The 9,470-nt window shown below is 50.0% G+C and overlaps 1 protein-coding gene across 1 annotated transcript in view; it reads right to left on the reverse strand.

Annotated features, from left to right (window-relative positions):
• The window catches only part of LOC100961862, a 24,389-nt gene extending 17,429 nt beyond the window's left edge, over positions 1-6,960 (reverse strand). Inside the window, exons 1-2 of the mRNA XM_012806703.1 lie at positions 6,913-6,960; positions 2,838-3,053 (exon numbers count right to left, since the gene is read on the reverse strand). Coding sequence (XP_012662157.1) covers positions 2,838-3,053; positions 6,913-6,960 — 264 coding nt within the window. The remainder of the gene's footprint in view (positions 1-2,837; positions 3,054-6,912) is intronic.
• Positions 6,961-9,470: the final 2,510 nt, after the last annotated feature.

The following is a 9,470-nucleotide window of genomic DNA, read 5'->3' on the forward strand; positions in this document are numbered from 1 at the left end:
GGGTGGGACCCCCCCGAGTCCCCCTGCCTGGGGTGGGACCCCTCCGAGTCCCCCTGCCTGGGGTGGGACCCCCCCGAGTCCCCCTGCCTGGGGTGGGACCCCCCCGAGTCCCCCTGCCTGGGGTGGGACCCCTCCGAGTCCCCCTGCCTGGGGTGGGACCCCTCCGAGTCCCCCTGCCTGCGGGGAGACCCCTACGAGTCCCCATGCCTGGGGTGGGACCCCTACGAGTCCCCCTGCCTGGGGTGGGACCCCTCCGAGTCCCCCTGCCTGGGGTGGGACCCCTACAAGTCCCTCTGCCTGGGGTGGGCATCTGCCCTTGTGGAGCACCCTGTTAGAAGGCCAGTGAGCCCATCACCTTGAACCCAGACGAGAAATGTGCCTCAGAGCTCTCTGACGAGCTCAAAAGCAAAGAAATTAAATGTAAAGGATAATGCGTGTACATCTTGAAAATAACATTGTCCTAATGGAATTGTTAAATGTGATTTAAGCATGAACTGGTTCTCTTTTTTCCATGAGATTATTATACAAATGTCAGGTCAGTTCAACAAGTGACAGGTAAAAAAGGAATTCTTTAATAAATACATTCAATAAATATTTGTTGACATCACGCTTTTTTCGAGCAATATGATGATTTAGGGAACTGACCAAAGAAAAGGCATTGTCTCAGCCCAGAGGCTGCAGGAGATGGACCAAGAGCAGGACCCGTGTGACAATAGGCGTACTGCCATATGAACAGAAAGGGGGCACAGTGGGGGGCTTGAGAAGCTTCCCCAGGGGGTATTCCACCACAGCCAGTCAGCCTTGGAGGGGCTGCAGCCCTTGCCAGCTCATGGGGAGGAGGCGCTAAGTAGCAGAAAGTGCAAAGGCACCAACAAGTGATGGAGGCCTGGTCTTGGGGCCTGTGGGGAGGTGCCAGGCCAACACAGGCCGCAGGGTGAAGGGTCTCCTTTCCATGCAAAGGGCCGAGGAGCTCTGGGGGCTGAGCCAAGAGCAGCGGCATCGGTCTCGCCGCGGGAAGAGGCCTTGCAGAGGCTAAGAGCTGTCTGCACAGACTGGGGGAGGACTGAGCTGCGCCAGGCCATGCTGGGTGTGGGTGTGAGGAGTGGAGCAGACAGAGGTGACAGGGCCGCAGCAGCCTGGGCACAGGAGTTCAAGCCAGAAGCCCCACGTGGGGTGCACTCTGCAGGGGCAGCCACACCTGTGGTCACCCACTTATCTCCATCTCACTTGATAGTTTCCTGCGGGGCGTGTCACCCAGCAGTGCCCTTTTGTCCTGCTGGTGGGCCCCACATGCAAAAACCACTGCACAGCTGAGTGACAGAGCTAGGGCTAGGGGAGGTGCTAGTTCTGGGGTGGCAGATGCAGCTAGAAAAGGCCAGTGTGGGCCCAGAGGTCAGCATTCGCCAGACAGACAAGGAGCGTATTAGATCAAACACAGCCGGGCATTAGGAAGCTCATGGTCCTCACACCCCAGCAGAGTAAAGTGCCCGACACACACCTGCACGTGACAAGGCCTGTATCTCATGGTGAGCAGCGAAACAGGAAGGTGGCCAGCTTACTGGCTCACTCTCCTTGGCTCACAAGGAGTGATAGCAAATGCATGACAGCAATGATGGGGACACAGGGTGGGCGCACAGGAAGGGCATGAAGCTGAAGGAGGCAGGTATGAGTAGAAGAGAAGGAGCCACTTAAAATACCTTCCCCTCCTGGGAAAAAGGCCCAGGGTGCTGCCCAGCCCCTCCAGTCATCTCTGTGGTAAGTGTGCTCAGGGTGGACAGCAGTGCAATTTGGTCAAAAAGGCAGGTGCTTGTCTGGGGAGGGATGCAGGGCCACAGGGGGCAGCCGGTCAGGAGGGCCTGTGCTCCTGTCCGCTAGAGCTCCCAGTGAGAGGCCCGAGCTAGCCAGTGTTTTTCTTGTTATTACTACAGGAAGGGGAGTTGATCAGAAGACAGCCAGCCCTCCCACGACCTAGAGGGTGAGGGACCCCACGGACCCCCAGGGATCGGCATGCGCCTTTATAATGATGCCACTGTAATGCAAGGATGCAAGAAAACCTTTTGATTTCTGCATCCTGGATGTGCTGAAGAAAGGAAAAAACAAGAGGGAAAAAGGCTTCTGGACGGCAGCCTAGCTCACAATTGCAGATGTGGAACCATCCTAAGTGCCCATCAGTTCAGGAGTGGATTAGCACAACGTGGCACATGTACACTGTGGCGTCTACCCCACGGTGAAGAGAAATAAAGCAATGTCTTTTTCAGCAATTTGGATGGAACTAGAGACCATTACCCTAAGTAAAGTATCTCAGGAATGGAGAAACAAGCCCCTCATGTATCTCAAATAATTTGGAACTAATCAATGGACCCATGTTGGCACAGAGAGAAATAAAAAAGTCATTGGAAATCAAAAAGGGGAGAGGGGTGAGAATCACCTAACAAGTGCAGTAAGTGCTATTTGGGTGATGAGCACATAAATAGCCCTGACTCAGCATTATAAAAACTACCCATGTAACGAAACCTTTTTTTTTTTTTGAGACAGCCTCAAGCTGTCCCCCTGGGTAGAGTGCCATGGCATCACAGCTCACAGCAACCTCCAACTCCTGGGCTCAAGCAAGACTCCTGCCTCAGCCTCCCAAGTAGCTGGGACCATAGGTGCCCGCCACAACACCTGGCTATTTTTTGGTTGCAGCCATCATTGTTGTTTGGCAGGCCCAGGCTGGATTCGAACATGCCACCTTAGGTATATGTGGCTGGTGCCTTAGCCACTTGAGCCACAGCCAAGCCACAAAACCATTTATATCCCCTTAATATTTTGAAATTAATAAAAGGGTCTTTTGGTACCAGAGTGTCTGGCTGAAGTTCCGGGTGCAGGGGGGCTGCCACTGTGTGTCTGGCTCCTCGCAGCCACAGCCCCGAGGCCCTCAGCTCCTGCAGGAGCTCCCGGTTCTGCTTCTGCAAAATGTCCATCTGACTCTGGAGTCTGCTGCAGGTGTCGGACCAGAGAGACACCTGTCTCCCAAGCTCTTGCTGGAGTCCAGCAATCTGCTGCCGTAAGCACTGTTGTCAGGAAGAGAACAGCAGACAGCCTCTCAGACACACTGTCAGTGCACCTGTCTACAGATCTCTCCCGCCCTCTCTGATAGAGACTGCGTGTTTCTAGACCAAAGACACCCGATGACATAAACAGCTATAACCACTTTTATTAAGGAGTGCCCTTTATAAATTCCATGTAATATGGCCATAGAGGGTTGGCTAATTAATATTCTTTGTTAAAATCTTACTGCAGCAAAAAGAGGCTGGAATTCCCTTTCCTTCTTTCTCTTCTTCATAACTTTTTATCTCGGGAGTGGCATGGCAGCAGGTACAGCCATGAGTTCTGAAATGGGTCAGGCCCAGCCTCTAACACCAGCTTCACCACTTCCTAGCTGTGTGACCTCAGGTAAGTCACCTAACCTCTCTGGGCCTCAGTTTCTCTTACCCAGAATGAAGATACAAAATGGCTTCAGATTGTTATTTTGAGCATTAAAACCGATGCTGAGTGCAGAACATCCAGCACAGAGACCAGCATTTGGGAAAGGCTGGATGAGTGTTCTCTATTTCTTTTGTGCTTATTTTGTTAAATTATGCTCATCTTCATGTCACACAGCTTTTCCTATTAATGTACAAAACAGACTTAAAATAAAAGAATTATTATCTGTTGGGCGGATTAAGATACCATTCTTGTATGTAAAAGTCAAAGTTTTTTTCAGAAAACGAGATATTGATCTGTATACATCAGAAGCAATTTAATAGAGAATCTCAGAATCAAGAAAATAAATTTAAAAAAACCTAAAACTCACAAAATGTATCGTGAAAACCAGAATATGACACTAAAATATATGATGAATTGTTGAGCTGAAGGCGGGAGTATCCCCCTCCCCTCTCTCTAGTTGCCTAAAATCAGGACAAAGGCGTCGTCCTCCTCACGGAGCCAGAGGAGGCTACATGGACAGGTGTCACCACATGTCTTCACCTGCCAACTCGGCCTTTCCCCCAGGGGCTGGCCTGAGATCCTACATCCTCTTCCTCTGTCCTGGGTCTGCTCTAAAACTCACTGCTCTTTGTCCACAAAGAACTGGAGCTCAGAGCCGCTCTGAGGACAGCCCAGTCCCCCTGTCCTTCAGGCATCTGTGGAATACACATGTTTAGAAACCTTCATTGGTTTTCCTGTTAATCTGTCTTCTATTTCAGGGCTGTGTCCCAACTAAGAACCTATAAGGGCTAAAGAAAAACTTATTTTTCTTTTTTTTTTTGAAACAAAGTCTCACTTTGTCACCTCAGTAGAGTGCTGTGGTGTCATAGCTCACAGCAAGCTCAAACTCTTGGGCTCAAGTGATCCTCCTACCTCAGTGTCCCAAGTAGCTGCGGCTACAGGTGCCTGCCATGATGCCCAGCTAGTTTTAAAGATGAGGTCTCGCTCTAGCTCAGGCTGGTTTCAAACTCCTGAGCTCAAGTGATCCACCTGCCTTGGCCTCCCAGAGTGCTGGGATTACAGTTTAAGCCACTGTGTCTGGACCTTATTTTTCTTCTTCTACAGTATTTTCCTTTTATAAAGATTATTTCTGAAAAGTAGGTGGCATCATATTGCAAATCAAGTAAATTTAATGAGAAAATAACACACAATTTGAGGAAAAATTAGTGATACTACTATCCTCTTAGTTAATTCTAGAAGCAGTGGGAAAGTAATTGCATTTTAATTTTAAATTAAATTAATATTCATTTTTTCTCCCAGAAATTATTCTAATAACCTGTGAAGTCTAGTGCTGTGGGCTTTGGAGCAAAGGGGTGTAATAAGCATAGAACCAGGGAACTTGGAGTGGGTCTGTTGGTCAAATCCCTGGTCTATCTCCCTACCAGACTCTGAGCTCTTTGCCAAGGGCTCCCCCAAATGTGGCTTCAGACTCAGAAGCTGTGGTATCATGCTGCATTCACACTGTGCTAGAGCAGTGACCTCAGCAGGCACCTGCTCCTACATAGGTGGGTGGGGCCTCACTTCATGGTGTGTCGTGGGCTCAGAGTCTCTGGCCCAGATAAGCACCTGGGGTGGGCCCTGGATCCCACTGACAGCATCAGAGCAGCAGCTGACACCTCTCAGCCCCAGATCTGCACAGCACTGGTTTGGCTACATGGCCGCCCGTGTGACAAGTGCCAAAGCTGTAGCATCTACACCCCCCATACTGCCTGTCCCAGGGGTCCTTAATTTGACCCAGTAGAGGCTCCTGCCTTGTTCTGAGAATGGGTGGGGCTGTGACAGAAGGTGAAGGCCAGATGTGGGTGCTGGTTAAAGGTTGGGAGGGTTGTTGCACCAAGTTTTTAAAGCCTTGTGGCTTTGCTGGATCAGGAGAGAGAAGCTGGAATATGAGGTATGACAATTAAGTTTGTGAACTTGCACCAAATGCTTACATTGGCAGCACTGTACAAACAGCTCGGTAAGGTTTTGCAACCCTGGCGTATCAGCATCTCACAGCTGTGTTCATGTTGACATTTGGCAGTGCCTTGCTGAGTGACGTTTGCCATTGTGGCTGTGTGTTTTGTGCTCTCTTGAGAATGTCAGAGCTTGAATTAGAGCAACAAACAAACATCAAGTTTCTTGTTAAACTTGGCAAGAGTGGAAATGAAATCAGGGCCATGTTAGTCCAAGTTTCTGAGGATAATGCCATGAAGAAAAGGCAGTGTACAAATGGATTAAATATTTTTCTGAGGGAAGAGAAAGTGTCACTGATGAACAGAGGTCAAGGTGGTCGGTGATGAGCAGAACTGATAAAAACATTGTGAAAATTTGTCAAATTGTGCATCGATATCATCAGCTGACTATGAGAAGCAGAGTAGATCTCTGTGCTTGGATAGAGAAGCAGGAAAATCTTAACTGAAAATCTGGGCATGAAAAAGGTGTGTCCTTAGAGAGCTCACCAAGAACAAAAGCAAAGGAGAGGCAAGTTTGCTCAGACGTTTTGGAGAGGCAAGCCAATGTTTGGGGCCTGGTTATCACTGGTAACGAGACACGGTTGTACCAAAATGACCCAGAAACAAAGCGTCCATATGCGTAATGGAAATTGCCCAATTCTCCATGACCAAAAATCTTCCATCAGTCCAAATCAAGAGTCTAAACAATGTTGCTAACCATTTTTGATATCAATAGGATTGTTTATGAAGAATTTGAACCAACTGGACAATTGTTTACTATTTGGAAGTGCTGAGAATGCTGTATGAAAAAGTTAAATGGAAACAGCCTAAATTTGTTGCCAATAGCTCACGGCTCTGGCATCACAATGATGTGCCAGCTTCCTTGGCACAGTCTGTGAGGGAGGATTTTAGCCCATAAACAAAAAATTGTATTGAAACTCCCTCCCGAGTCACCTGATCTGGCCCCCAATGACTTTTTCTTTTCCCAAAGATAAAGTAAATATTGAAAGAAAGACATTTTGATGACATTCCGGACATCAAGGGTAATACAAAGAATGGCAGTTCTGACGGTGATTCCAGATAGAGTTCCAAAGTTTCACTGAAGGTGGACTAGGTGCTAGCATTAGTGAACAGCGTCCCAAGGGGAACCCTTGGAAGGCGACCCAGTGTATTCAGCAGGGAGGCATGGGGCACATTTTCTAGGGTGAGTTTCTGGACTTAATTGTCAGACTTTGTATGAACAGTCCATTTAACTCCCCTCCCTCCCATCAGTCGTCAAGAGAGAAAGCTGTAGAGGGGAAAAGAGGCTTGCGGTTCTCCCAAGAGGAAGCTCTCTACAAATGTCCAGTGTCAGCGCAACACTAAAGTGGCCTTGCCAGGTGGTTAAAACAAAGGGGCATTAGGATGGGGGGGGCTCTGAAGGACAGGAGTCCACTATAAGTCACAACCCGGGACCTCACAGAACTCAGCTCACCATCATCTCCTCGGCTATCTTGTCCTCCCTGGGGATCCCAGCTGCCATGGCTGTCCTCTCGGGCTGGGCCTCTGTTCCTGGGTCCTCTGGGACGCTGGCCTCTGCTGGCTCCCTGGCTGTGAGGCAGCCTGGAAGCATTCTGGTGGGGAAAGAGAGGGCTGTGGAACTCCAATGTGCCCCGACTTCCTGCCCAGGGCCAGCTGGTGGCCCCCATTCTCCTCATAGAGCTCCCCTCACCCTAGGGGACTGACACCCCAAGCCAGAAGCTGACCCGAGGGAGGGATGTGCCCAAATTTGGACACCAGAGAACAGGGGCAGGTACTGAGCAGGTACTCACAGTGACTCCTCGACAATCTGTAGAAAGCGCATTAATCATAGAAAATCAGCATCACACCTGCATGCTGGCCATGGGCAGCACATCCCGGGCAAGCATGGATGGCCTGAGCACATTAGCGTGACACCTGCATGCTGGCCACGGTCAGCACATCCCAGGCAAGAGTGGATGACCTGAGCACAGAGCTGAAGCTTTCTCAGCTCCTTTAGCAGCAACTCCTAGGCAGACACCGCCTGAGGGACCCAAAGCAAACCTTCGGCCACCTTGAGTTCAAGTCCTGAGCTGACCAGACAGGTGGCCCCCTGGGGCACATTTGTGACTCAGTGAAGACGTGGAGAGGAAAATGCCTCCTCTGGGGCCAGTGGTAGTGCTGGTTCCATAGGCTTCCCTAACGCAAGAGGATCCTCCCTGGGAGCCTCCAGAGTCACATCTCCTCCCTCCTACTGAAAGGACGCTGTGGGGCTGTGTTGTCACAAAGAGGATGACCAAGGTAGGTCCAGACAGAGCCTTCCGGAATCTTGGGAACCTGGGGCCAGGGTCCTGATTTACAAAGACAACTCAAATTCTAACAAAATGTTGCCTGTTTATAGACAGATATATTGATTCATAAATTCTAACTGTACATAATGTAAGAATGAATAATTTAGCCACAGTGATGGAGAAGATACCACCCAAGAGTATGTCCCCCAAGGAAGGGCAATCCAAGGTCCCAACAGCCAGACCAGCCGATGACCTGGTCCCTGCTCATTCCTTCCTCGGAGGCGTCTTCCCACCGCTTCCCTCAGCAGCAGGCTGGAGCTTCTCTCTCCTACAACCCCAGGAATGGACCTTTCCCACTTTGAGAGACTAGCCCAGTGTCCTCGGCCCCAAACTCGTAAGCCCCTTCAGTCTAGGGAAGACTCCTTTGCTCAGCCGCCCTCCCAGGTCTGGTCACCTCACACAGTCCGAACCATCACTTCTGCCGAGATCTTGCTCCTCAGGCCGTGTCCCCACCAGCTGCTCTGAGCTCTCCCAACCCCTCCAGGGCACCAGAAAACAGCTGCCTGATTCCAGCTGCCACCCCCATCTTCTGACTTTATAAGCGTAAATGAAATGAGGTACTTACAAATCTGCGATTGGAATATAGCAAGTTCATCATGAGTGCAACTGATTTACATAGGAAGTGAGGAGCTGAGTTCCTCCTCCCCACTGTCAGTACACAATACAGGAAGTCATTTCTCCTGGCACACACTCGGGTGAAATATAAACTTTATTTTAAAGTCAAAACAAATTATTTGCTGGAAGAGATGTTTATGACAAGAAAATGATACATCCAAGTTTAAAAGGAAGACACGATTCAAAGTTTAATCATCTCACAAAATGCAAGTCCATCTAAATCGCATAACGTCTGTGACAAGAAAAAAATGAGGGGCAAGTGAGAGTATCAGTGCCTAGCGTGGCTGGAGCGGTGGTGTCTGCAATCCGTGTGCCACTGGTGCAGTGCGGTGACCGTCTCAGCATGTCACCACACACCTGTTCCCATGTGTATGTGATCGTCAGCTTCAAACAGAGGACACCAGGGGACAACAGCCTGCAAAGCGGTGCTGTTTGACTAAGGGTCCAGGCCGATTGATGATCTGCAACTTTTTCAGTCTGTTGTTGCAAACACCACTTTTATTGATAAGAGAGAAAAGTTGGAAATGGCAGTTGTGGTTTTAAGATTGGCACAGGGTACTGGGGGCCTTTCCTTGAGGGGTGTGACCCATGCTGTGTGCTCCTCAGCTCACTTGTGGAGAGCAGGGCCTCTGGTATAGGGGTGCTCTGTCACTAGGGACAACCCACCAATTGCCCCTGAGTTACCCAGACCTCCTCAAGCCATCCCGTCGGCGCTGCCCAGCCATCACTTCCACTCCGGGGCAGCCTCTGGCACCTGGGCCTCAACTGAAGGAGACCACAGGTGCCACTGCAGAGGGTACAACCTCCCCAGGGCTCCCTGGGTTGGCTCCTGCAGCATGTGGTCCAGGCCAAATAACATGTCATCCTCCTCATTAGCTCTCTTATACCTGAAACTGTGCCCTGTGTGAGTCCCACAGTCTATTCAGGGGTTGGGTGAGTCCACAGGGGAGCTGATTGTGTTCTTACACTCTGAAAGTTCTTGAAATAAAGGAAGTGGAAGGTTTCTCGGTGAGAGGGTGGAAGCTCACGCTGGGAGACTCGAGTGTTACTCCTTTCAAATCTTTCTGCA

This window comes from Otolemur garnettii, unplaced genomic scaffold, assembly GCF_000181295.1.
Source record: "Otolemur garnettii isolate 467f Iridium unplaced genomic scaffold, OtoGar3 scaffold00056, whole genome shotgun sequence".
NCBI lineage: Eukaryota > Metazoa > Chordata > Mammalia > Primates > Galagidae > Otolemur > Otolemur garnettii.